Below are 27,792 nucleotides of genomic sequence, written 5' to 3'. Positions count from 1 at the left end.
GCACAGCCGGGAAGCCCTGGGGGAGGGGCGCTTAACGGACCTGCTGGACGGCACATCCAGCTCCAGCTGCCCCCACACCGCCGGAAGGGGGGTGGGAGAGAGAGCAGCCTCTTCCTGCCTACGGGGTTGTCATTGGCCGGGCCTGCGGAGCCTCTGGCAGCGATTGGTGGTTGCTTCGGTGGGGGAAAGAGCGGTGTTCTCCTGCCCACGGGGTCGTCATTGGCCGGGCCTGTGGAGCTCTGGCAGCGATTGGTGGTTGCTTCGGTGGGCTGTGGAGCGCGGACGTCTGAGTAGCGCTGCCTGGGGGCTGCGGCGCTTGGACCGTGCTGCTGCCATGTCATGGAGGCTGCCCAAGTGAGACGGGGGTAGTAGCGGTGGGTACTGTGCTGTGCCTGCACCGCAGCGGCCTCCTCCTGTGCTGGGCCGCTTGGTCCTGCGAGCGGCGGCGGGGCAGGTTGCTGGTGGGGGCGAGCTGAGGTGGCTGCGTGGAAATTCAGCCACCGCCGCCTTATTCGTGTTCTTGTTGGCGCTGGGTGCTAGGGTCGCTCCTGTGCCTCCTGCGTTTTGCCGGGGCTCCTGGAGAGCTGCCCGCAGGGCAGTGGCAAAATGGCTTCTGGTTCACCCCCCCCTGCTGGCTCCTCGGCGAAGCAGAGGCTTTTGCTTCTCCCAGCAACGCTGTGTAAACATGTTTGTGCTTGTTTGGTTTTCTGTCAGAGAAAACAGAAGGGCACTTCTACAGTGATCTGAGATATCGTTTGCAAAAGAAACCACAGCTGACTCTGCCAAGTTCTCCGTGACTACTGTATGGAAACTTACTCCTTTAATGCAGACGACAGGGACTTTTGACAAGGGCTTGTAGTGACAGGATGAGGGGCAAGGGCTTTGAGCTGGAAGAGGGGAAATTGAGCCTGGAGATGAGGAAGAAATTCTTTCCAGTGAGGGTGGGGAGACACTGGAGCGAGTTGCCCAGGGAGGTTGTGGGTGCTCCCTCCCTGGAGGTGTTCATGGCCATGTTGCATGATGCCTTGAACAACTTGGGCGAGTTGGAGGCATCCCTGCCCGTGGCAGGGGGGTTGGAACTAGGTGATCTTTAAGATCTTTTGAACTGAAGCCATTCTGTGACAAAGTTGGGTGTGCATGTTAATCTGCTGAAGGGCTGGAAGACTGCAGAGAGATCTAGGCTGAGGCCAGCAGCATGAGATTGAACAAGGTCAAGTGTTGAATGCTGCACTGTGGTCACAACAACCCCATGCAGCATTACAGACTTGGGGTATAATGGCTGAAGAGCACCCCAGTGGAGGAGGAGTTGGGAGTGTTGATTGATGGGCAGCTGAACATGAGCCAGGGTGTGCCCAGGTGGCCAAGAAGGCCGATGACACCCTGGCCTGGATCAGGAGTAGTGGCCAGCAGGACCAGGAAAGGGATTGTCCCCCTCTACTGGGCAGTGCTGCGGCCACACCTTCAGTACTGGGTTTGGTTTGGGGCCAGTCATTACAAGAAGGATATTGAGGTGCTGGAGTGTGCCCAAAGAAGGGCAATGGAGCTGGTGAAGGGACTTGAACACAAGTGTTAAGACTGGGGTTGTGTAGTCTTCAGAAGAGGAGGCTGAGGGGAGACCTCATCAAGTTCTACAACTGCCAGAAAGGAGGTTGTAGAGAGGTAGGGGTTAGTCTCTTCTCACTTGCAATGAGTGACAGGATGAGAGGAAACAGCCTCAAGTTGTGCCAGGGGACATTCAGGTTGGATATTAGGAAAAATTTCTTCACAGGAAAAGGTTATCAAAGACTGGAAGGGGCTGCTGATGGAGTCCCCATCCCTGGAGATATTTAAAAGATGTGTGGATGTGGTGCTTAGCAGTAGTGGTGGGATGGTGAGCAGCTGTACTTCATGATCTCAGAGGTCTCTTCCCCCCTGAACAGTTCTCTGATTCTTATATGAATCCAGGAGCACTGCAGGGTAGTTTTGGGATATGCCTAAGGTCATGATTATTGTGCATCAGTTGAAACTCTCATTGAGATTTTAGTCTACACGTTACTTGAGAAAAGCAGTAGTTGGTGTGTTGATCTTTGCTCCAAACATGCATTGAACTCATGGCCAGAGATGCTTCCGTTTCTTTGTGCACAGCAATGTGAGTTACAGGCTGCATCCCTTCAGCAAAAGGGGAACCTGCTGGTGGAAGTTTGTGTTAGAGATACACGGTGTGATTACCTGGGTTAGGTTGGAGTAGCTGATCATCTCTGAAGTTTATTATAAAGTATTAATAACAGATATTAAGGTATGAAGGCAAGATTAATAAATATGAAGGGTGCAGTGTTAGCATTCCAGATTTTGTGGCTACAGGCATGAAGTTATACACAGTTAATTATAACTGGTGTGGGGGATTCACCTTTTTACTTTAAATGAGAAAAATGGATGTTAGGAAAATATATGGAAACTTTGCTCTGCCAGGTATAGTTAGAAATGTAACCAAATCTGGAGAATTATTAATGTTGCTGATAAAGATCATCCTGTGAGAGAAGGTGGGGTGGAATGCACAAATGCCATAGTTTAGTCAGTTAAGTAGTCAGCTCTGCAATGTAACGGGCTTAAACTAATTTATTTGGGATTAAAAAATGGCAGACAAAGTTTTCCCTTAAGTTAAATTATTTTTTAAAATGTTTCCAGGTAAATATTACTTCAGCAAAGTTGTAGACCTGGGGTTTATAGGTAGCCTTATGAAAGGTGTAAAACAGATTACAAGAAATAATTCTGTTATTGTTAAAGTAATCATCAAATCTTTCACACTTTGTCCTTCTGCAGAGATTCTGCAAGAGGATGCTCTCAATATAACATCTCCAGAGGAGACAGGAAACTATTCCCATTCTTTCTCTTCTGATTTTTATTCCAGTCTTGGGTTGGAAGACTTTCCTTCTGTAGGTGACACTTCTGGAACAGAGGAGGATACAGACTCTGCTGTCTTGTATGGAACTTTGCGAGGAAGTGTTGTTGGATTACGATACTACACAGGGATTGTAAGTGCAGGATTGAATTTTAAGGCAGCAGAAAAAGTTGTCAGCCTCAGACAAAATATGTGTAATTAAATTCTGAGAGCTTTTGCCCAAGTATAATTTTAATAGATACTTATTTCCTAACTTGCTGCATTCAGTGTTAGTCACAGGAAGTACATAGTCTAACACTTTAATTGCAAACTTTAAGGTAGCAAGCTTTCAAATCTGGTGCAATTATTTGGTGGCCTTGCTCACCCACCTAAAGCAAATGAAAGTGGCTGAAAACAAGAAATCAGATTTGAACTGTCTTGCTAAAACACCTCACCATGAGGAGATACCTCTTTATGGTGAGGGTGCTGGAGCCCTGGAGCAAGTTGCCTAGAGAAGTTGTGGAGTCTCCTTCTCTGGAGACTTTCAAAACCCACCTAGATGTGTTCCTGTGGGGCCTGCCCTTGGGTGATCCTGCTTTGGCAGTGGGTTTGGACTGGATGATCTCTAGAGGTCCCTTCCGACCCCTAACATTCTGTGATTTGAATTGTTTACATGGACACAAAAGGATGTCTGTTCCCTTACAAAATGTCTTTGCCGTTGAAGGCAAGTTCTTGTTCTCTGGAATATTTTTGCAATTGGTGACATTTATCAGGTAGCTTTTGGTTTTTGGAATAAGTAGTAGGTTGGTAAACTGAACAGAATGCTATGGCAAATCAATCTTTAATCTTCACAGTCTTTAAGTAAATGTATAATAGATATTTCTGTGTGTAATTGGCAACAAAATGTATGTGTTCTGGCATTTGTTTGTTATGCTTTGATAGGTTAATAACAATGAGATGGTTGCACTTCAGAGGGACCCTAATAATCCTTATGATAAAAATGCAGTGAAAGTGAATAATGTGAATGGAGACCAGGTGGGCCACATAAAAAAAGAACTGGCAGCAGCACTAGCAGGCATTATGGACAACAAACTAGCAGTAGTTGAAGGGTAAGTGTTAAGATTATGCTTTTAGTTCTGAGAACAGAAATAATGGAAATGGGTTTTGTTACTCCTAGGAAATTCTGAAAAGTCTTTAAGTGTTTCTCTTTTTGCCAGAAAGAACACTTCTGGGCAATAGGATTAAAGCTTTGTGTTTTCAGACTCTGTTCTGCTCTGCTTGCACAGAGGTCATTCTTTCCTATAGGTGTTAAAATGTAGAGACACTGGTGAGAGCAAATTCCTTAAAGGTTATTTTGGGGCTTTTAAATTCAGTGCATGTGGTGGTCTGTGTAAAAGGTTTATGCAGTACAAGTACTAACACCTATCTGGGACATTTTGTGTTTTGATGAAAATAAGCACTTTGGAGTAGCTCTAGCTGAAGAAATAACAAAGTTTATTATAAAAAAAACCTAGAAGATTGCTGGTTTTGATTTTTTTTCCCTGCTCTTTGTCAGAGTTGTCCCTTATGGAGCAAAAAATACCTTTACCATGCCTGTACAGATGAGCTTTTGGGGAAAAGAAGAAAACAGGGAAGCAGTGCTAAATGAGCTAAAAAAGCATGGATTTAAACTGGCTCCTCCTGTGAAAGGTAAGTCTTACAGTTTGGGGCTTTTTTTTTTTACCTTTTTAAATACTCAGCTTAATCTTGCCACTGGTTAGAAGAAATCTAAAAGGGCTTCATTCTCATCATAGTGTTGTCATTCACAAAATTATTTTTAGCTTAGCTGAGGAATAATGCAGTGCCCACAGCTATTAATTTTAAACTTCATAGGAAGTATGCTTTTGTGTCCTAGCTTTTATCATCATAGAGTTATAGAATGCCATAGGTTGGAAAGGCCCTTAGAGATCATCTACTCCAACCTCCCCACCATGGGCAGGGATGCCTTTCAACTAGATTTGACTGCTCAAGGCCTCATCCAACCTGATCTTGAACACTGCCAGGGAGGAGGCATCCATAGCCTCTCTGGGTAACCTATTCCAGAGTCCCACCACCCTCTGTTGGAGAAGCATTTGAGCAAGCTACCTTTCTGATGTTCTGTTGCTTGTTTCCACAAGTTCCTTAAAAATCCATAATGATTCTCAGTGTTTCTCCAGACTTGAAAAGCTTTGTTTTTGTAAAGAAACAGATTAAACATTTTCACAGGATGAGAGTTCAGGGACAGTGCTGCTTTTTAGCAGAGTGCTAGAATGTGTATCCTACTAATGAGGTGTGAACAAATAGAGATTGTGATATTTGAACAAATAGGCTTAGCAGACCTGATGGTTTGCAGAGCCAGCCTCGTGTACAAAGCACTTGTGCACTTTTTTGAGACAGTTAGGAGTCAGGATGCAGTAAACACCTGGTGAGGGATAGATCTATTTTACTTATAGCAAGCTTTCAGGTTTTATCTTACAGATTCTGTTGTGCGTAATTAACAGTAAAGAGTAAAAAAGCATTTTGCATTACCAATCATCATATTGTTACACAGTCAAATTTCATGTGACACTATTTGTAAGACATGGCTCTCATCTCAAAGGATCCTAACTGGTGCCTTATCCATTTCTTCTGGGAGAAAGCCTTTGTGGCCCCTTGAAAGTAAAGGATAAATTGAAGCTAGAAGACCAATGGTGAAAGGTGGCCTTACACCCACAATGTGATCACCATTGTTACTCATGAAGGTTGGGACTAGGAAGTCATCATACTGGTGTGTTTCAAAATCTTGTCTTTTTCAGGACAAGCAGGTTCAGAAGGTGTTTTTGGATCAAAGGGGGTTTCTGGGAGAGCTGGTCCAAGTTACAGTGCTCCAACTCATGCTGCTGTGCAGTTGACCACAGAACAGGTTTGGATTTTGTACTTAAACACCTGGAAATTCAAATTTTAACAGTGGGAGGGCTTTAACTGAATAAAACAGTGCTTGTGAAGTAGGAGCTGCTTTTTTTTTTCCTTCTCTAAACCACAGATTTGCAGATGTTTCTAAGTCTCATGTAATTCTGGGGGCCTTTTGGCTGTTCAGTAATTCATTTTAATTGTTGTGGGGATGTATTTGTTTTTTTTTTTTTTTTTCTTTGTCCTGATGCTTTACCAGACAACAAATATGTTGAGGTCTTAAATAAAAATGAAATCTGACTTTCAGACTTTATCTTCAGATTTGGCTAAGGATGATAGGTGAAGGGTTGGGAGGTGGTTTGGTTTTGCCTTTGGTTTTTGTTTGCTCTTTCAAAGCAGAAGTAGTTACTTCAGGGAGGATGTGAACATATTTGGCCATCCCTTCTGAAGCTCTTGGCTTGTACTGGCATGAGTTTGTCTTGGTAAAAGTAAACTTAATATTTGTCTAGCAGCAGCTAACAAACTGTATTCCAGCAAATGAGGTTGGGCTATCTAAATTAGATTTATCTAAATTATATGAATTGTCTAAGTTAGATTTATCTGAACTGGTAGATTTATCTATATTGATTACCATATGACAGGGAATTGTAATTTAATGGCCATTGATTATTTACTGAGGTTATTTTCAACTGCAGTAATTTTAATTGCAATTTTTTTCCCCTGTTCACTTCTACAGCTTAAAAATGAATTTGACAAATTGTTTGAGGATCTGAGGGAAGATGATAAAACTTGTGAAATGGAAGGAGCAGAGGTATTTTTTTTTTTAACTAGAAACAGTTTTCTATGAAAATAGAAATAATTAAACATCTAGATGCATATTTAGCTTTGTCTGGACACAGGGGGGAAAAAACCATAGTAGATAAAACTTCATTAAAACAAAAAAGTTTCTTCCACAAATGGAAGGGCAGATTTAATTTGCAAGTAATGCATGACATATCTCTTTGATTTGCAGGCTGTTGGCACACCCTTGCTTCCCCATCAGAAGCAGGCTTTAGCTTGGATGGTTTCACGTGAGAACAGCAACCATTTACCACCATTTTGGGAAGAGAGAAGTGACTTCTATTACAACACACTTACCAATTTTGCAGAAAAGAAGCGACCTCAAAATGTCCTTGGAGGAATATTAGCTGATGATATGGGGCTGGTAATAATAGTTATCAAGCTGGAATTATATTTTTTTTTTTGGTACAGCATGTCTGTGTGTTTTTTGATTCTTTGGTTGTTTGGTTCATTTTCATCTCTGGAAACTATGATGTTCTTTCCTGTTATGCAGGGTAAAACACTTACTACTATTGCACTGATTCTCACAAATTTTCAAGATGGCAAGCCTCTTCCTGCTGAAAAGGTCACAAATGCAAAGTTTTGTGAGGTAAGGTGAAAGAAAAAATATTTAACAGCAATGAATAAAAACACCTCTCCCTAATAGCTTCCTGTATGGTGAACTTTGTATCCATTTAATAGAAAATATTATTCAAGTACATTCAAGAAGAGTGTAGATCAGTGAAAATATCCCAGAATGTTAGAGGTTGGAAGGGACCTTGAAAGATCACCCAGACCAATGCCCCTTCTAGAGCAGGATCACCTGGAGTAGGTCACACAGGAAAGCATCCAGGCAGGTTATGAATGTCTCCAGAGGAGGAGACTCCACAACCTCTCTGGGCAGCCTGTTCCAGGGCTCTGTTGCTCTCACAGTGAAAAAGTTTTTCCTTGTGTTCACCTGGAACCTCCTCTACTCCAGCTTGCACCCAGTGCCCCTTATCCTGTCCCTGGACATTAGTGAGCAGAGCCTGGCTCTGTCCTCCCAACACTGCTGTTTACATCTTTATAAATGTGAATGAGATCACCCCTCAGGCTCCTCTGTTCCAAGCTAAAGAGCCCCAGCTCCCTCAGTCTCTCCTAGTGAGGTGAACTGTGTTACTCCAGAGTGTATAAATGAGCTGTAGACTGTAGTCTTAGCAATGTAAGGAATAATTTATGAAGGCATAAACTTTTTCAATGTTACGTTTTGCAAATTCTTAAACTTCTTATAACTTTCTCCTATATGCAAGCTGTGACTGCACAAATACAAGTGGTGTTTTTTTAGGGATGTGCATAGATCCTGTGTGGTTTGGAGGAAGTACCAGACAGAGTGTCTCTGTAGAAAGCACATAAATAAATCTTGATTTTTTTTTTTTTTTTTTTTTTTTTTTTTTTTTTTTTGGTAAAATACTTGAAATAAAGAGTGGAGAGGAAGCTACAATTAGTTCACTAACACCAGTGTGCAAGCTTTTCTTAAATAATGTAGTTGAAGTGCTTTTTGCTTTCATTGTGACATGATTTTCAAGATGATGAAACAAATTAAATGCTGGGATCAGATGATTTATCTTGCAAAGCTGGGAGGCTTGTTTCGTTTTGCCATACTTGTCAAAATTTAACAAAATAATTCTCTGTGTGTGACTTTAATAATATCTCACAGTCGACATTTTAATGTGCTTTGTTTACAGGGCAGCTGTGCACACTGGGTTTCTCTCCTTTGCTTCTCTATAGTTTAATTTGAATTCTGTATTTGGCCACTTAAAAAAAAACCCTACAGCTTTTTCAGCATCTCCAAGTGACTGACTGACTTGCCACTAAACAAACCTTTCATGTTTCAGAGCAGTAATTAATCACTGGTCAGGTTAGTTTAATAATGTGATTTGGCATTTTTTTCCAGTTGCTACAAGAATAAAAGTTTCCATTTCTCAATAGGAATCTGATACTAACAGCATGAGCAGCGTTGGACCTAGAGTATGTAAAGGTGATGGCAAAGTGTGAAAAGTCCAGCAGTGTTTGTGTGATCATTAATGCTACTAGTGGGCTACTCATAGTCTGTGGTCAGTGCTTGTTGTCACAGACCATTAATCAGCTATCTCAGAGAAGTATTTAAAGATGTTTCAGTTGACATGTGAGAAGATTTAAGTGCCTTGTGAGAAAGTTGCCCCTTGCCAGGAAAGTTAAGACATGCAGGAAATGGATTCTGGGTTCCTTTTGCTTTCCTTTTTACTCTTCCTTGTGGATAAAACAAGAGCAGTGTTATGCATCTGTTTAGAGTCTTGCATTTTAAAACAGGAAACGTTAAATTAGATTCTGTAGGAGGTTCCTTTTGGGGAAATATTTTAAAGTAATGAGCAAATGCCAAGTGTTTAGTAGGATTTTATGACACCTGTAGTTTTCAGGTTGTATCAAGAGGATTTATAGATGCTTGCAGTTAGTATGGTTTGTAAATCAGTGTCAGCAGTACTTGTGCTGTGCAGAATTAAGGCAGTTAGTACTTGATCAAGTTATGCTAAAGTTGATTTGATAGCCAAGCTGAAGACTTTGTATGTTTTCATACATACTTTTTTTTTCTTTATGAAGAATCTAGCAGTGTGATGGAGCCTGGTGTTTCAAATGTAAAAAACCCTAAAACTACTGTGTTGAGGCACTCAAGTTGTCTTCCAAAAAGGTAGATAATTGGAATAATCTTTTTATTGGTTGGTGTGGTGGGTTGGATATAAAAAACAAAGTGGTACTTGGTTACAATTAACCTTGGCCTAAAATGTGTTCCTGCTGTTTCCATACCCCTCTGCTTACATTTGTCATATGTGTTCTGTATCAGTGTTGCACTTTGGAGTGTATTAAAAAGTGTTAACTCATTCTACATGGCTTGCATGACTGCATGCTAGGATGTCTCCTTCAGTGGTAAAGATGTCTGATTCTATCAGTGAGGTACATCTGAAAAACTGGCTGTGAAGGAATCTTTCTTCTAGTATCAGTTGGGTTTTTAAGTGGTCAAATACTTGACAGGCATACTTCTGACACACAGCTTAGAGCTGGTGAAGTTGTGGAGCTTTCTAACGGGTTTGAACATTCCCAGTGCAGTAAACTCTTGATAATTGGTGTGAACCTCAGTGATGACCTGTGCCAAGTTTATGAACATCATTCACCCTGCTGCTCTGTGTTCTGTGCTTTCCCTTTTTTTTACCTTTTAAAGAGAACATTTTTTTCAGTGGTATCTTACTTGCAATGTCATTTGCTTTCTGCTCTTTAGATTTAATATATAAATCAAACTGTAGTAGAGCTGTGAGGTTTTATTTGTTCTTTCTTTCTTTTTTTAATAATGGTATCTTAGAGACAAAGCCAAGAAACCCAAATACTCAGGAAGCAGTGACTTGGTAGAGTCTGAAGAATTGCAGCTGCAAGAAACAGAAAGTAAGTTGCAAGGAATTTTTGGTTTTTAATTGGTTACTGTGACACCTGGTGTCTTGCTTTCTGAAGCCAAAGTGAAAAGAATTTCTAACTAGCTGAATTTGATTTTGGGATTTTGTTTGTTTGTTTGTGGGTTTTTTGTTTTTCAACCAAAACTTTAAGCAGAAATTTTTAGAAATTGCTGAAGGGGAAAGCAATGTTTCAGTTGTAAATGTTGTAGGCTGTTTCCTTAGCTGAGTTTGTGTTGGGGAGACAAGCTCTAAGAAGGGTCAAATGGATGGGTGAAGGCCAGAATTGTTAAGTTTTTTAGACTTTGACATATCCTTGTTGTCAAGGCACTAGGGCTGGAAAAACAAATGAAAAACATTAAGTCCATCTTTTGTGGTAAACACTTGAAATGTGATCATGAGGAGGCAAGAACATGTGTCACTCCTTGAACTAAGTATCTTGCATGGGAAAAACTGAAGGGCTTCTGGAACTCTGGACTAAGCAGTTAACTTTAGGTTAAATTTAAGTACTTGGAGTGAAACCTATGCTAAACTGTCTATTCTTAATAACTGGTAAAATGCATTCCTATCATAGAATGGTCAGGGTTGGAAGGGACCTCCAAAGGTCATATAGTCCAACCCCCTCTGCAGTCAGCAGGGACATCCTCAACCTAGACCAGGAAGTAACCAGATTTGTAACCTGAAACATGGATAAAATATTGTATTTCTGTGCACATACCTGTAAGAGTCCAAGGAGCATCTGGTTGATGCTCTTAGCCATATGGTTTAGTTTTAGGTAGTCCTGTGAGGAGCAGGTGGTGGTACTCAATGATTCCTATAGGTTCCTTCCAACCCCAGTTATTCCACATCATTGTATTGCAGAGGAGAAGTAATTTGGTTAACAGGTTTGGTTTTTATGAAACATATTAAAACCCCAATGTATGCATATACTCTGCATGGTGTGAAAAATCTGTTTGGCTTTTTCCAGCAACTTCCTGTGCTACCCAAGATAGTACAGACTTTGCATCTGCTCTTCTATCTTCATCTACTAGTTTAAAAAGAAGAACAAAGAGAAAAGGTAATGAAGGGATAAACATGATACTAATTTTGCACTTTGCTGCAACTTGGAGAGGGATCTGGGGGTATTATTTGATAGTTGACTGAACTTGAGTCAGCAGTGTGCCCAGGTGGCCAAGAAAGCCAATGGCATCCTGGCTTGGATTAGAAACACTGTGGCCAGCAGGAACAGGGAGGTGATATCCCCTGGTACTCAGCACTGGTAAGGCCACACACTGAGTGTTGTGTTCAGTTCTGGGCCCCTCACTGTGGGAAGGACATTGAGGTGCTGGAACGTGTTCAGAGAAGGGCAGCGAGGTTGGTGAAGAGTCTGGAGAACATGCCCTATGAGGAGGTCCTAAGGGAGCTGGGGTTGTTCAGTCTGGAGAAGAGGAGGCTGAGGGGACACCTCATTGCTCTCTACAACTCCATGAAAGGTAGGTTGGAAGGAGTAGGGGGCAGCCTCTTCTCTTTGGTGGCAAGCAACAGAAGAAATGGTTACAAGCTGCACCAGGGGAGGTTCAGGCTGGATGTTAAGAAATACTCCTTCACAAAGAGGGTTCTCAAACACTGGAATGGTCTGCCCAGGGCAGTGGTGGAGTCACCATCCCTGGGGGTGTTCAGGCGCTTTGTAGACCTGGCGCTTGGGGGCATGGTTTGGTGTTGACCCTTCAGTGCTAGGTCAAGGGTTGGACTGGATGAGCTTGGAGGTCTCCTCCAGCCAGATACAGTCTGTGATTTTATACATTTGACTTAAAGACAGGAACTTAATTTTTTATAAGTTCCTTCAATGCTGATTGGGTGAAGAAATTTAGAGAGGACATCAGAGAAGCCTAAGTCTATTGAACTTCTGCTTTTGCTTTAATGTGAACTGCTAAGCCACTAAATATGTCTCCTGTTTTCTCAGGTACCACTAGCATTCAGTCAGTTGAGAAGAAATGTTCTGATGATGGCCCCAGGGCAACACTGATTGTATGTCCACTGTCTGTCCTAAGCAATTGGATGGTAAGTTTATTTTTAACTAAATCAATGCTAAAATTTAAACCATGTACAAGGTCTCCAAAAGTGCCTGGAAGTCATAAGACTTGGTGTGGCCTCATTGCTGGGAAAGATAAAGAATTGAAATGGTTTAGTGGTCATGGAGGTGTTAGGTAGAAGGTTGGACCTGATGATCTTAGAGGTCTTTTCCAGCCTTAATGATGCTGTAGTTCTTTGATTTTGAAATACATATACCATGAGGATGTGAATTAATACTGTTTAAGAGGTAGAGCTAGAGCTCCAGTGACTGAGGTGCCTACTTTTTGTCCTTCTCACCTGGGTGAAGAGGTGAAAAGAAACCCAAATTCAAATAGCTTTTGTTATATAAGTGGATGTCGAATGGTACAGAGCTAGAGGAAGTGGCTTTTATTCACTGAGAGCTGACTGCATGATTCTAGCAATTGCAAAGTAAGACAGCATCTTTGGGATTACTTCTGACAACTTCTCTTTCAGGACCAGTTTGAACAACATACCCATCAAGACTTTCAGGTCAAGATTTATGTTTATTATGGCTCTGACCGTAGCAAAGACCCCTCAGTTCTTTCAGGACAAGACGTTGTCTTGACAACATACAACATCTTAGCTACTGATTATGGAGTAAGTAAATGAGAAAGTGTTCTTGGAAAGTCCCTTCATGGTCAGGACTCTGGGTGTCTGGGCTAATTTGGCAGTATATTTAAGTGCTGTTCTGGCAGGCAGTCAGGTTATGGCTGTAGCTGTGCTTTATGTACTTTGTTATGTGCTCTCTGTAGTAACACAGAGAGGCTTTTTGTTGATTGCACCTGTAGAGAAAATTATTTGATTGCAATTGTGACAACTTAAAGAGACTTTGAAAGGATGGAAAAGAATGTAAAGGGTGTAAATCTCCTCAGATTTTGGTGGCATGAGGCTCCCATTTCTGCCTTCCCCTATCAGGTTCAAAGAATGCAGAGCATATAAAAACATAACATCAAGGTACTTGTTGCACAGAGGCTGCAACCAAGTTTCTGCCTGCATGAGATGCATTTCTGAAGTGATATTTTCATAGAAATTCCTGCCATTTTAAAAGCCTGAAGATTAATCTTTATCTGTAATATAAACTTTCATTTTGTTCTCTGATCTATTTTCTATAGCTCTGTCTTTTGAAGCTTTTCTTCTTTTCAAGCTTAGCTTATTTTTGCTGTAGCTCATTCCCCATACTCAGTTAGGAGGAGATTTTGGTAACACTTTCTGGCAATCATTACATCTGAAAGATTTTGCTCTTCTGTGCTGATGAATAAATAAGATGCCAATACACACAGTTATGGAATGGTTATATTAATACCTTGCTCAATCCAGGTGTAATAAAGTATTTTACTTTGAGTCAAAGATTTACAAAAAGCTCTGTTTCAGACCAGAGGTGGTGAGAGCCCTTTACACAAAGTCAAATGGCTGAGGATTGTGTTGGATGAGGGCCACACTATACGAAATCCAAATGCTCAGCAAACTAAAGCTGCCTTAAATCTGGAGGGACACAGAAGATGGGTACTTACAGGTAAAATAATTGGCAATACTATAACAACAACTTTTGTTTCCCACTTTGGCTTTTTCTGGGCAATAGTTAATGTCTGTCTGTGTCAGATTCATTTGGAATAGCTTTGAATTTGTGTTTGAGCAATGATTGAGGCATGTCTTCTTTTAGTTGTTTTTAATTTGGTTTCGTGATTTGGGGTGGTTTTGGTTTGGGCTTTTTTTTCCAGGTTTTATTCAGTTTGCTGACACAAATTTTCAAATAACTTGATATGCAGGTTTGGTGGAGGTGGAAGTAAAAAATGACCTCTTCATGAACCAGCACATTATGTCTGGTTAGCAGCTCACACTCTTAATGTGCTTACCCTAATCTCAGTAGCTTTTTGAAATGTAGTGGTTCATTTTAAACTGATGGGGACCATGCAGGTATATGATCACAGTTCAGAATCACAGAATGTTAGGGTTGGAAGGGACTTCTAGAGATTATCTGAGATCAGACTGAGAGAGTTGGGCTATTCAGTCTGGAGAAGAGAAGGCTCCAAGGAGACCTTATTGTGGCCTTCCAGTATCTGAAAGGGGCTACAGGAAAGCTGGGGAGGGACTTTTTAGGATCTCAGGTAATGATAAGACTAGGGGGAAGAGAGCAAAACTAGAAGTGGGTAGATTCAGATTGGATGCTAGGAAGAAGTTGTTCCCCATGAGGGTGGTGAGACACTGGCACAGGTTGCCCAGGGAGGTGGTGGAAGCCTCATCCCTGGAGGTTTTTAAGGCCAGGCTGGATGTGGCTGTGAGCAACCTGCTGTAGTGTGAGGTGTCCCTGCCCATGGCAGGGGGCTTGGAACTAGATGATCCTTGAGGTCCCTTCTAACCCTGACAATTCTATGATCTAGTCCACCCCCTCCTGCCAGAGCAGGATCACCTAGAGCAGGCTATACAGGAACACAACCAGGTGGGTCTGGAAAGTCTCCAGAGAAGGATCTTTAAAATTAGCCACTGCTGGTGAAGCTGAAGTAGAAGGATTAACATCCAAGTTTTCCTAGTAGGGAGAGCTGCAGTTTTCTCATTCTTCTACATTTAAGTGGGTTTCAATATTTTAATTAAATAAATAATATGTATTATACTTAATGAGCTGTTAAACTGGTTATGAGAGACCTTGTCCATGGTGGATGGTTTGGAGACAGCACAGAACTTCCACTTTGACTAAAAATGTGTAGTTCATGGGGTTTGAGGTTTTACAGTCTTTCTTTGTTTTCTGTTTAGGCACTCCTATTCAGAATTCTGTCAAAGATCTGTGGTCTCTTATTTCCTTCTTAAAACTGAAACCTTTTACTGACCGAGAGTGGTGGCACAGAACAATTCAACGTCCGATCACAATGGGAGCTCCAGGAGGGCTTGGGTATGGAGGGCCTGTGATTGAGTATGACTGGCAGTGCTTGGGCTGTCTGACTGCTTCACTTTTAACATTGAAATGCATCTCTGATCAGTTCTTATTTAATTTTTTAATTCAAATTGATAAATGCTAAATAATTATAATTACTTATAATTACCTAGTGTTTCAGCTGAATGAATGATGTTGTATTGCTGGGCTTGGATTTTGTGCAGAAGATGTATTTATGCAATAAGCTAAAACCAAACCCAGATCAAAAAAAAACCAACTGCCCCACCCCAGCTGGGTAATGTATTGTCTCTTATGTATTTTTCAGGCGTTTACAGTCTCTTGTTAGGAGTATTACTCTCAGAAGAACTAAAACAAGCAAAGTCAAAGGAAAGCCTGTTTTGGAGTTACCAGAACGTAAAGTACTCATTCAGCACATTACACTTACAGAGGAGGAGAGACAGATCTATCAGTCTGTGAAGAATGAGGGCAAAGCTGCTATTAGCAGGTAAATAAAGGGCTTTTTATCGTCCTGAAGGTTGAAGTTTGATATCACAAACTTGTGTTTTGGAAGTTTTGATGGCTCACTCTAGTAGCTACATGTGTCAGTTTGGATGCCATGAGCTAATCATTGCAAAATAGTGTAACCTCTGCTTGCTCCTGAAGTAGAGGCTACTGCATGACTGTTCTGTCAAGAAACAGAAAAATAGCAGATATGTAAGGAATGGCCTTAGAATTGTTGTCAGCACTTGTTAGCATTTCTTCTAGTAGAATATGCTATTGGTAGCAGTTGATAAACAGAATCACAGAATTATTGAGGCTGGAAAAGACCTTTGAGATCATCAAGTCCAGCCTATGACCTAACACCACGACATCATTGTTACAGAAGAGGATTTAATAAAAAGTATTCAAACAGGAAAGTGAAAAATGAAACCATAATTATAACAGCTAAACCATGATCACCTAATGCCATCTGTTACTTCAGGCTGTAGCTTTGCATGCTAACAATCAAACTCTTGTTCAGGTTTTTCAGTGAAGGGACTGTACTAGGTCACTATGCTGACATCCTTGGTGTCCTGCTCAGATTAAGGCAGCTTTGCTGTCATCCTCGTCTTTGCATAAGTATGCCTTCCAGTTTTGCAGCTGGTGAGTGAATGCTTTTGGTTCCCATGTTGCTAAAAACAGGACTTGCATTTTGTATTAAATTTCAGAAATATGTTTGTGTGTTTTCCAAGCTTACTGGCTTCTTTTCAGTTTGGTTTTTAGCTTTACCTACTTTTTGGTTTGTGACTTTTTATTTTTACTGTAGTATGTTTGAATGTGTTTAAGAAGTGGATGCTTGAGCACATACTAAAATATGAACAAAAGCAAGGAAGTGTATGAGTAGTTACATGGGCTAGAAGCAGGAGTAAGAAAGATATGACAGCCCATACAGAAAAGACTGAAGAGATCCTCTTCAGAGCCAAATGCAGCTTGTTAAAGAGCAATGCATCTGTTGCTGTAATAACTTAACAGAAGCGCTTTGACAGCAGTTATTTTTCTCTGCCTCAGGAGAGAAGATGTGGAAGAGCTTTGGGGAATGGCTTGTAGATTGGTAGCCATGTCAGCAGAACCATTGCCTCTTCAGCAGAATAGGAAACTGTTGACTTTGTTACAGCTGTAAGGAAGGGTGAACACAGGACTGAAAGGAGAGTGGGATTTGATTTTTTTGACAGGACAGAACTATGTAGCTGCATGGTGTTAAAAATTATCTGCATTTCTTCCAGAAGAAAGAATAGCCTGCTTGAAACACTCTAAATTCTCAAATTTAATATTCCTATTCTGAGGAATAGGAATATTAAATTGCTATAGGTGTGATTATTTTTTTTTTTCTTCAGACAACTGAAAGACCAATGAGATGTGACCAGAACCTTTGCTAGAAGGTTGCCATTTATCTTCCTGAAAAATACAGGATGGAGAAATGATTGGATTATTGTTCAATAATTATTTAGAAATTAATTAGTAACTAGAAAGTATGATTTTAATTTCCTTTGCTTAACTAAAGCAATCTGAACTATCAGCAGTGCCATCTCTATGGTATTGCCACTGGTTGAACAGCTGCCATTAGAAAGTTGCTGGTTCCTATCAGGCATTGAGTCACACAGGTATTTATCACTGGGCATGCAGCTGAGGTTCTTTGAATCCCCATTCCCATTTTTCCAAGTAAGATTATGCTGAATACTTTTCTGTAGAGTCATAGAATGGCTTAGGTTGGAAGAGACCTCACATCTACTCCAGCTTCCCTGCCATGGGCAGGGATGTCTCTCAGTTAGACCTGGTTGCTCATCCAACCTGGCCTTGAACACCTCCAGGGAGGGGTCATCTACAACCTCCCTGGGCAACCTGTTCCAGAGTCTCACCACCCCCATACTGAAGAACTTTTTCCTAAGATCCAGTCTAAACCAACTCTCCCTCAGCTTAAAACCATTCCTTCTTGTCCTATTACTAGATGAAAAGGCCCCCTCTGATTTGGCAGCTTGTGTTTTATACATTGTGAGCCACAAAGATGACCCAGGGCCTGGAACACATCTGCTGTGAGGAGAGGCTGAGGAAGCTGGGGTTGTTAAAGAGAAGACTTCAGGGTGACCTTTTAACTGCCTCCCAATACCTGAAGGGATCCTACAGGACAGCTGCAGGGGGACTTTTCACAGGAGTGTCCTCCGATGGGACAAGGAGAAATGGATTTAAATTGAAAGAGAATATGATTAGATTGGATCTTAGGATGAAATGCCTCACTACAAGGGTGGCAAGACTCTGGAATGGATCGTCCAGAGAGTTTGTGGATGCCCCCTCCCTGGGGGTGCTCAAGGCCAGGTTGGATGGGACCTCGAGTAACCTGATCTCGTTGAGAGGTGTCCCTGTCCATGGCACAGAGGTTGGATTAGATGATCTCTAAAATCTCTTCCAGCCTAGGCCATTCTGTATTTCTATATCCTCATTGTGCATTAACTGTCCTAACTGCATTTTGATCACTGGAGCTGTGTAGATGTGTGCCAGCTCAAAGCGTTTTCTGTATGGAAATTCCTGGGTTTTAAAGCATCTTTCTGTGTTTACAGATAATACAACCCCTGAGGAACTGCGTGAGGCATTAGTGAGTAAAATGAAGTTGGTGCTGAGCTCTGGTTCAGATGAAGAATGTGCAGTTTGCTTAGAATCCCTGACCCTGCCTGTGATAACACGCTGTGCACACGTGTTCTGTAAGCCATGCATCTTTGAAGTCATCAGAAGTGAACAGGTTGGTTTCTCTGTGGTTACAGTGAATTGCGATCACGAACTGCTGTCACCAGAAGGCCAGCTAGATACTGCTCTTTTAAAACAGAAATGGTGAGCAGTGTAAGTTATCAGCTGGGTTATAAAAACTATTGCCCTGAGGTCAGGCTATGGAGAGAGCAGCTTAGCAAACTGAAGTGTTCCAAGTCTATCAGTATTTGCAAATGCTTTTCCCTAGTTCTTACCTTACTGTGTCCCTAGGGTCAAAGTGATGGCATCCAGTGCAGCACTGTATACCTCCATGTGGCTGGATGCCCCTTCACTGCACATGTCTGTTGTGATGCATGTATCTGTTGTTGTGCTTAAAAGAGGCCAGAGTTGTGTATTGGAATCACAGAATGTTAGGGGCTGGAAGGGAACTCAAAAGCTCATCCAGTCCATCCCCCTGCCAGAGCAGGGTCACCTAGAGCAGATCCACAGGAACACTTCCAGGTGGGTTTTGAGTATCTCCAGAGAGGAGGACTCCACAGTCCCCCTGGGCAGGCTGTTCCAGTGTTCTGTCACCCTCATACTGAAAAAGCTTTTCCTCCTGTTTCCATGGAACTTCCTATGCCTCAGCCTCCACCCATTGCCCCTTGTTCTGTTTGGGAAGTTGTTTGTTGAAATAAAATCACATCTACTCTCCTTATTCCAAGCTATCTTCTACAGTGAAGGGGCTGCCTTGCTGCAGGACCATCTTTATGGTCTTTCTCTGGATATTCTCCAGAACAAACTTGTGGATGAGCATCTTTTGAATGCCCTTTAGTTTTTTTTTGTTTTGTTTCTTTCATGTGCTTTGTGAGGTCTGCTCTGCAGCCTGCCTAAAGATGCTTTGGTTCTGTGACCAGATTGCTGTGCAAACCAAGTTAGTTACTTTTAAAGGCTTGTTCTGTTAGGCAGATTTATTTACTTTTTCATGTCTGTCATTTTTGCTTCACAGAGTCGAGTGTTTGTGTGGCTCCCACGGTCTTTTGTTACATGTTGTGAGCAGTCTTGTGGAAGTGCTGTTACACAGTTCTAAACTTTGCCTTATCTATTATATATATTCTAAACTTTGCCTCTTGCTTCAGAGGGGAAAAAAAAAGCTTTGGGTGTTAAATTATGTCTCATTTCTCACGTCTGTTGGGGGAAAAGAGAAGATACACTGTGTCTGGCCCTGACAAAGCATATTTCATCAGACTGCTATTATTTCTGTGCAGGCTTTGAAGAGGTAAAAGGTCATTCTTTGTTTGTAGCTAAGAAAGATCTTGTCTTTGAAAGATGGTTTATTTTTCTGGTGTTTTCAGTGGTCTTCTCCCCACAGCCCAAGTATTTGCTTGCTTTTAAATCTCAGGCTGCTTATTTCAAGTATAAATACTCTCAGACCACTTTTAAGAAGGGCTGAGTGTCAAAACACATAGTTTTGATGTTGCCTTAATGTTGTCACAAATAGCTACTTTCATTTGTTATGTCAGCATTGACAAAATGTGCTACAAGAATGAATGTGCTGCTGGAGGGTATTTTTGTCTGAACATCAACACAATGATTTCCTAAAAGGTGCTTGGCAAAGGTGATCTTTTGTGCTCACTATAAATGATTGGATTTCATGTGTTTCTTCTAATGTTTGGGCTTTTTCCTAGCCAAATGCCAAATGCCCTCTCTGCAGGAATGAGCTTAGAGCAGAGCACTTGGTGGAATGTCCCCAAGAAGAGGAAGCAGACTCCAGTAATGGGAAGAGGTTTGATCAGGGATGGACATCCAGTTCAAAGGTATATTTCATTGTGCTTTCCTCAGCTTTCATTATGGTTTTCTGGAGCACTTCAGAGTTTTTATGTAAATATGCTGAGCATGCTTTACATGTGCACAAGAGACTTTAAATTAGTCTTGTAAAATCTATGCAGTGTCTCTAGCCAGCATAGGAGAAAAATTAAATTTCCTCACAGACAAATTTTGCAGAGGGGAAACAAGACAAAAGGAGCACCAACTATGATTGGATGCTGATCATTGTGCAGTATCTTACTTGTGCAGTATTAACTGAATACAGCTTTCACTATTATAGAATGGCTTAGGGTGAAGGGACCTTGGAGATAATATACTCTAACCCCCCTGACATGGGCAGGGACAGCTCTCAACTAGGCTTGGTTGCCCAGGGCTTCATCCAGCCTGGCCTTAAACACCTTTAGGGAGGAGGCATCCACAGCCTCCCTGGGCAACCTGTTCCAGACTCTCACCACCCTTGTACTGAAGAACTTCTTCCTAAGATCCAGTCTAAACCTACTCTCCCTCAGCTTCAAACCATTCCCCCTTGTCCTGTCTCTAGACATCCTTATGAAAAGTCCCCCTGCAGCCTTCCTGTAGGATCCCTTCAGGTACTGAAGGGGAAGCTGTTGCTTTGCCTTTTATTCCTCTTTTTAGAAAGAGAGTAGTACTAGTGAAATTATTCACCTCTTAATTGAGTTAGAAGCTACAAAATCTAAATAATCTAAATAAGACCTATATCTTCCTCCTTGTGCTTTGACCATTTTGAGATTACTTTCCTAAGCCATTGAATTTTAAATGTTCCTTTGCAATGAAGCTCTTGTCCTTTCAAAACTTGGTTATAAATTTATTCTCTAAAAATCCTTACGTGAAGACCTAAGAACTAATTTAGGACTTTGTGGTCTAGAATAATTGTTGTTGTTGTTGTTACTAAATTGTTTGGACCTGGTGCAGTGGCTTGTATTCTCTAATTAGTGGTTCTTTACCTCATCATAGCTAATTACATGAGAAAACTGGAAATGGTTTTTCTTCCTCAGATCCAATTCCTTTCCTCTTCTGTACTCATGCTGATCTCAGGAACACTTCAGATGCCCTTCGTTATCCTCTGTCCTATCTGATCCAGGGTCTTGCCTGAATTTGCCTGAGTATTCCTGGGGGAACCTCTTTCAGTTTCTTGAGCATTGCTACAGCAGAGCACTTGGCTTGTGGCTGTCCCTTGCTTTAAGCCTATTTGGAGTTCCACTACTCTGTTCCTTTTTTCCATATGCCCTGGAGGTAGGGAACTTGTTGACTCCTGACAGTTGAGAATGTCTGGAAAATGGGTTTCTGAATCCTATTCCCCACAGCACTGCCAATCACCATGTAGTTTGTGACCATTGACAGTGCTCAACCTTTAGTTTCCTTTGGAAACCGAAAGAACCCCTCCTCACCCAATTTCAGATTAATTTGTTTAGAAGGTAATAGTGAACAGTGATTTCTCAACTGCTGTGTACTTACCAAAGCACCAGAAGGTGTGGAATCAAAGCAAGTCAGAATGAGCTGCATAAGTCTTCATTTGGTTTCAGATAAATGCTCTAATGCATGCTCTGATAGAACTACGGAGGGAAAATCCGACTGCTAAGTGCCTGGTTGTGTCTCAGTTCACAACTTTCCTGTCACTGATAGAAAATCCCTTAAAGTAAGTAGAAATTATGTCACTTTTAATAAACATGTGCTTTGGTGGTGCTTTAGAAAGATCTGACAAAGATTATGTAGCATCCTTTTGATTTGTAGAACTTCAGAAGAGGAACAGATTACTTAAACATCATTTAGTGGGGAAAAAAGCCATGAAGCTCATTCTTGTTACTTTTAATGTGTCACCAGTTAAAGGCAGAATTGTAAATACAGGTTTTGAAATGGAGCTGAGGATTTTGATGTATTTCCTGTTGGCACAGAAAAAATGAGTGGTTAAACTGAACATTTTTATTTTCTCTTCAGAGAGTCAGGGTTTGTCTTCACTCGTTTGGATGGGTCAATGGCACAGAAGAAAAGAGTGGAAGCAATTCAGTGTTTCCAGAGCAGCCAAGCAGGATCTCCAACTGTAATGCTTTTGTCTCTGAAAGCAGGTGGAGTTGGATTAAATCTGACAGCAGCTTCCCGAGTGTTTTTAATGGATCCTGTGAGTAGTGGCTTGTTCATAATGATCTGGCTTAAGCTAGGTGAAGCTCCTTTAGTGTTTTCCTAAGAGGCAGAAGGAAACTGCCTCTGCAAATGAACAACACTGAGTATTAAGGGGCAAATGGGACCTTTCTTCATTTGTTTCCCTGGCAAGTTTTTGTTTTAACACAATGGTTTTGTGCTGTGAACAGAAAGAATGCTGTTAACAAACACCTTACAGTGTCATTTGATACCTGTTCCTTCTCTATTTCTTCCTCTCTGATACTTCTGAATGTGGCTTCCTGTTTGTTCTGTCCATAAAGTGGAATTTCAGGAGCAGTGTTTTTTTCTTTTCCTGTGTTATAATGCAGTGCTCCTCTGCTCTACTCTTTTCTGTTATTTTTGTGAATTTACTTATAAATAAAGTCTGAGGTGACCTTTTGTGGTTCTAGGAGGCTTAGACAGATAGTATCTAAATTCAGGATTTTTTTTTCCTTTTCATTAAAGAACTCAGGAATACAAAATTATTAGTGAGGAATAAAAATGTGAATTGTGTTAATGGGTAGCAAAATTATTTTCGTAACAGAACTGGTTCATGTCTTGTCTCAGTGTACAAAATCAAAGTTTCTCTCTTCACTTCCTCCCTTCCCCATTCTTTACTCCTCTATTCTGATATCCTAGTTTTTAGGTACTTGGAAACTGAGGCATTCTGTACCTTGTGCATTTGAAAGCAAAACTTAGGTAAATGAAATTAAGTCTAGCTTTGGTTTGGGCATCTGGTAACACAGTTAGTAAAGAAAAAGTACTGGCTTGGACACCAGGTTAGTGAAAATAACAGCACGAGAACAAAAGCTATTTACTGAATAAACTAAAGAAATGAAATAGGAGCAGAGTGCGGAGATGTTGCCCTGAGAAAGGTTTTTCATGGACTATGGCAGATCTTTGTAACTGTTGTTTCTGTATAGGTCATTGGGAAGGGACCTGCAACACTATCTAGTCCAGCTGCCTTACTTTATTTTTAAAACAATTCTCTGAGTAAGAAAACTATGGGGAAGTCCAGGAAGATGTTGAGTTCCTGTCAAGTTAATGAGGTATGGTGCACACACTGCCATGGGGTGAGCCCTTGTAAGAACCTATGGCAAGCACTTTAGCACCAACTGGGCTAATGTGTGCAGTTACACACCAGAGCCAAATGCAGCTGCAGCCCTTGTACACCACTGAACAACTTCTCTTCATCCTGCTGGTAACCAGCCCAAGTGCAGTGGCTGGTTAGTGTTTGATGGAGGGGCAGTGGATCCTTTCTGATCTCACTTTGGAATGTGCAGTGTTGAATGAAATGCAGTCATGCATTAGCATTTCTTGAAGTGAATTAGCAGCACTAACAGGATTTAAGCAGCAGCAGCAGCTCTGGAGTCAGTGGAATAACCGGTTTTTCTACTCAAGTTCCATGGATTTGTTGTAGAACTGTAGCTTACAGATCTTCATTCTTTCTCAGAGGCAGCCTGATCTAGTTAAGGATGCCCCTGCTTACTGCAGGGGGGGTTGGACTGGATGACCTTCAGAGGTCCCTTCTAACCCAGACCATTCTATGATTCTATACCACAGTGCAAGGGAGGAATGTTTATCCAACTGTAGACTACTTTCTTCCCCCTTCAGCCTCCCTTAAAAAAAAAAAAAAAAAGATATGTTTGCTTGAATACAAAAATGTCTGCTGAATTCTCATCTTTAGGAAGAAATACAAACCTTTAATGTGAAAGTATCACAAGTATACAGAAGTTTTTCTGAGGCTCAAGCTCCTTCATATTTTCTCATGTGAAAAACAGTATCCTAGGTATGAGATATTACAGAAATGGTATAGAGGTATTGCAATTCAGTTTCCCTTTGCTGGGCAAAGAGAAGAAGAGGGTGAGTAGCACCCTTGTGTCCTCTCAACCACAGCAAGGATAAAATGGAACCTGCTTGTGCATATTTGGACTTTTTTGAAGACATCATCTTGTTTGTACAGTCAGGTTGGCATTGGAACTGTTTACTGTCTGAGGCTTGCCAGGAGGTTCATCCTGTGGTGATGGATATATCAGTTGTTGCACTTCCACTCACTGCCTTAGATTAATGAGGTTTGCCTTTTATCTTGCAGCTTGATATCATAAGTGTGTTTAGGCATCAAGTTCTTAGAATCTAAAATTAATTTTTTGTCTTAGCCTGCTGCTGGTTTTTCCCTGCTTCTGTGGAAAAGGTTCATTAAGAAGAGTTCCTAGGTAACTCTTTCATTATCACAAAATCACAGACTGTTAGAGGTAGGAAGGGACCTTGAAAGCTCATCCAGTCCAACCCCCCTGCCAGAGCAGGATCACCTAGAGCAGATCACACAGGAACACATCCAGGTGGGTTTTGAGTATCTCCAGAGAGGGAGACTCCACAACCCCCTGGGCAGTCTGTTCCAGTGTTCTGTCACCCTCACAGTGAAAAAAATTTTCCTCCTGTTTCCATGGAACTTCATATGCCTCAACTTCCACCATTGCCCCTTGTGCTGTCATTGGGCATTACTGAGCAGAGCCTGGCTCCATCCTCTTGGCACTCACCCTTTACATATTTATAAACATGAATGAGGTCACGCCTCAGGCTCTTCTTCTCCCAGCTAAAGAGCCCCAGCTCCCTCAGGCTCTCCTAGTAAGGGTGCCTGGAAACTGCATGAGATTTGCTCATCACAGACAAAACATTGTTACATTTTAGGGTGATCTAAGTATTTCTTGTCTGAGAACTAGTAGTTTCTTGTTTCAGGCAAAACATGCTTCAAAAGCACATAGCACAGACTTGGCATTTCACAAATCCTTTTATTTGGCGTTCTACCCCAAGCATAAGTAGGAGCTGCTGCTCTTCCATTTTGTGTTCAGTAAGTTTACTTAACTTGGTGATTATTGCATATACTAATGGAAACAGATGTGGACTTTCTTAATTCAGGGCTCTTAGTCTGCTGTTTAGTAACTGCCTGTGCTTACCTACTTTAGATTTGTCATGAGCAAAAGGGTACTGAGGCAGTTAGTAGCTGCAGTGTTTATTTCAGCATTCAAACTCCAGCAAGCTTGTTTTGATGTCTCTGATTCCTGAGGCAGGTAGTAGCTGCAGTATTTATTTCAGCATTAAAACTGTAACAAGCTTGTTTTGATGTCTCTGACTCCTGACAAGCTCCTGCTGGTTACAAAAATGTAACCAGAAGTTGCATAAGCTTTCTTTATAGTGGGAGGGATTCATTAGGAGTGAGACATTAGGTTGGGAATAATAATCTAAAAGCAATGTTTGTTCAAAAGGTGATGATACAATAACTCTTCTGTGGCTCCATATACATCTATCTTACTTTGTATTTTGAAGGGAGGTTATTTAACTTGTTCATCGTTGCTTACTGGACAGGCTTGGAATCCTGCTGCAGAGGACCAGTGCTTTGACAGATGTCACAGGCTGGGCCAGAAGCATAATGTTGTTATTACTAAGGTGAGTTGTGAGGTGAGCTGTTCCAACACTTCTCTGGTCATCAATAAATCCAAAGACGTTCCCAAAAGCTTTACTGCATTTTTAGAACAACAGTGACATTGTACACTTTAAACTGTGGTGTGATTTCTCTTTTGAAGGATGGGCTTTGGACTGTAAGATTTTTGTTAAATGTATCTTACTGCCTTTACAGAAATAATTTTAAGCATTATATGGCCTTGTAGGGCAAGTTGGAGTGACTAAATAGAGTGGTATTGCTGTCACCTAGCCTGGCTCTTACACTTTGTCTTGAGGGTATATAGAATGGTTTTGCTTTTGTTCTCAGAAGAACAGGTGGTCTGCCTTGTTAATACCCAGTCAGAACAATGATACTTGGGAAATTGAAGTCAGCTTCTCTTTTCTGTTACTTAGATATTCTTCCCAAGTGTTAAAATATCTTTAAATGCCAACCCTTGGCCTCCAGCTGCATTAGACCCCTTTTCCCCTTGCATTTTCTTTGCAAAGTAATAATGGAACCATGCAATGTGCTTTAGGGTGCTTGGCTTTTTACCTCTTCTCTTTTTTTTTTTAACCCCTACAAACTACTTAAATTTCTTATACTAACTAGTAACTGATGAATCCCTTCATTAAAGTAGGGCTTCTTTGTGTTTCAGTTCATTGTGAAGGATTCAGTGGAAGAAAATATGCTGAAAATTCAAAACAAGAAAAGGGAACTTGCAGCAGGAGCCTTTGCTACCAAAAAGCCTTCAGCAAGTGAAGTAAAACAAGCCAAAATTAATGAAATTAAGACTCTCATTGATTTATAGCTTAGAACTGTGGTATTTTGAGTAAATAATACATTTAATATTTTAGTTAATATTACCCTTCAAGTTACAATGGCTCATGCAAACTTTTACTTTTGTTGTCTTCATGGTTAAAGGATAAAGGCTTCAAATAAATGATAAAAATGACTTTGCTCCTGAATGTTCATTTAGAAATGCATAAACTTCTTGTGCACTCCTGAAATCTTTCTAGTGTCCCATGTCTTTGAAATGCTGCTTAGTCTGTACAATGTTTAAGAACACATAAAAACTCTTCAAAACAGAAATGCATATTCACACATTCTGACTTACAGACTCATAGAACCATTCAGATTGGAAAAGACCCTTGAGATCATCAGGTCCAACCATTAACCCTCCTCTACCAAGTTCACCACTAAGCACCACACCTGAATGACCTTTGAACACCTTCAGGGATGGTGACTTAACCTGTTCCAAAGTTTGACCACTCTGTCAGTGAAAAAGTTTTCCTAATATCCCACCTTAACCTACCCTGGTGCAGCTTGAGGCCATTCCCTCTTGTTCTATCACTAATTACCTGTGAGAAGAGACCAGCACCTACCTCTCTATAATTGTCCTTTCAGGTAGTTGTAGAGGGCAATAAGGACTCCACTCAGTCTCCTCTTCCTCAAACTAAACAGTCCCAGTTCCCTCAGCTGTTCTTCATAAGACTCTTAAGGGTTGCTCTGAGTTGTCACCATCTAAGGAACACCATAGATTAGATGCTCTTTAGAGGCAAATGGAGTTCCAATACTTGAGTCACAATCTAAGCAGTTACTGCTTTGAGTACCTATAGTTTCCAACAGAAAATGGTTTGATACATCAAGTGATGCTATTACAAGGGATAAAAAGACTGCAGTTTTTCTGCAAATGCTGCCTGCAATAATTATGAAGGAAATAGTGGCAGATAATGACATAAAGGTGATTCTATTGAAAATAAGATGCATAGGGTATGGTACAGGTCATACCATTTGCTTTCCTGAGGCTGCAGGTAAACACTTGACCATCATATGAGTCAAAGAGGCTAGGACAGAATGGTTTTAGAAGTTTTCTTTCTTTACTAACTACATTTGTTAACCCAAAATATGCAGGTTTTTATCTTATTCAGCATCTCTCCTTATCTTCTTCTATTAATGTAACAAAACTTAAATGCTAAACCAGATTTTTAGGTTGGAATAGTCTCATGCCCTTAGCACTTTGTTTACTCCAAGCTTTAAAAAAAAAAAAAAAGCAGCCGTCTATTTTTCTAGTACAAATACAGACAAGGGGAGCAAAACTAAGACTGTTGAGCTGTCTTCAAAAGTATTTTACCATTTTCCCCACAGAGTATTTTGTGAGCATGCAGAACTCTACTAA

At 41.1% G+C, this 27,792-nt stretch overlaps 1 protein-coding gene across 1 annotated transcript; it reads left to right on the top strand.

The window, feature by feature from the left end:
- The first annotated feature begins 606 nt into the window (after positions 1 to 606).
- Positions 607 to 26,453, top strand: HLTF (helicase like transcription factor). The gene is made up of 24 exons (XM_054385760.1): positions 607 to 679; positions 2,665 to 3,011; positions 3,800 to 3,966; positions 4,413 to 4,546; positions 5,677 to 5,777; positions 6,501 to 6,575; positions 6,777 to 6,968; positions 7,098 to 7,193; positions 8,552 to 8,600; positions 9,200 to 9,286; positions 9,944 to 10,033; positions 11,006 to 11,095; positions 11,981 to 12,078; positions 12,565 to 12,712; positions 13,490 to 13,624; positions 14,860 to 14,995; positions 15,303 to 15,482; positions 15,999 to 16,120; positions 18,070 to 18,248; positions 19,882 to 20,010; positions 21,565 to 21,677; positions 21,977 to 22,157; positions 25,541 to 25,621; positions 26,272 to 26,453. Exons 1-24 carry the CDS (start codon positions 607 to 609, stop codon positions 26,422 to 26,424), a joined length of 3,156 nt encoding a protein of 1,051 aa, XP_054241735.1. The 3' UTR covers positions 26,425 to 26,453.
- Positions 26,454 to 27,792: the final 1,339 nt, after the last annotated feature.

Source organism: Indicator indicator, chromosome 13 (assembly GCF_027791375.1).
Source record: "Indicator indicator isolate 239-I01 chromosome 13, UM_Iind_1.1, whole genome shotgun sequence".
Lineage (NCBI taxonomy): Eukaryota > Metazoa > Chordata > Aves > Piciformes > Indicatoridae > Indicator > Indicator indicator.
The sequence above is the reverse complement of the archived record's forward strand: the minus strand, read 5'-3'. Positions and strand labels throughout refer to the sequence as shown.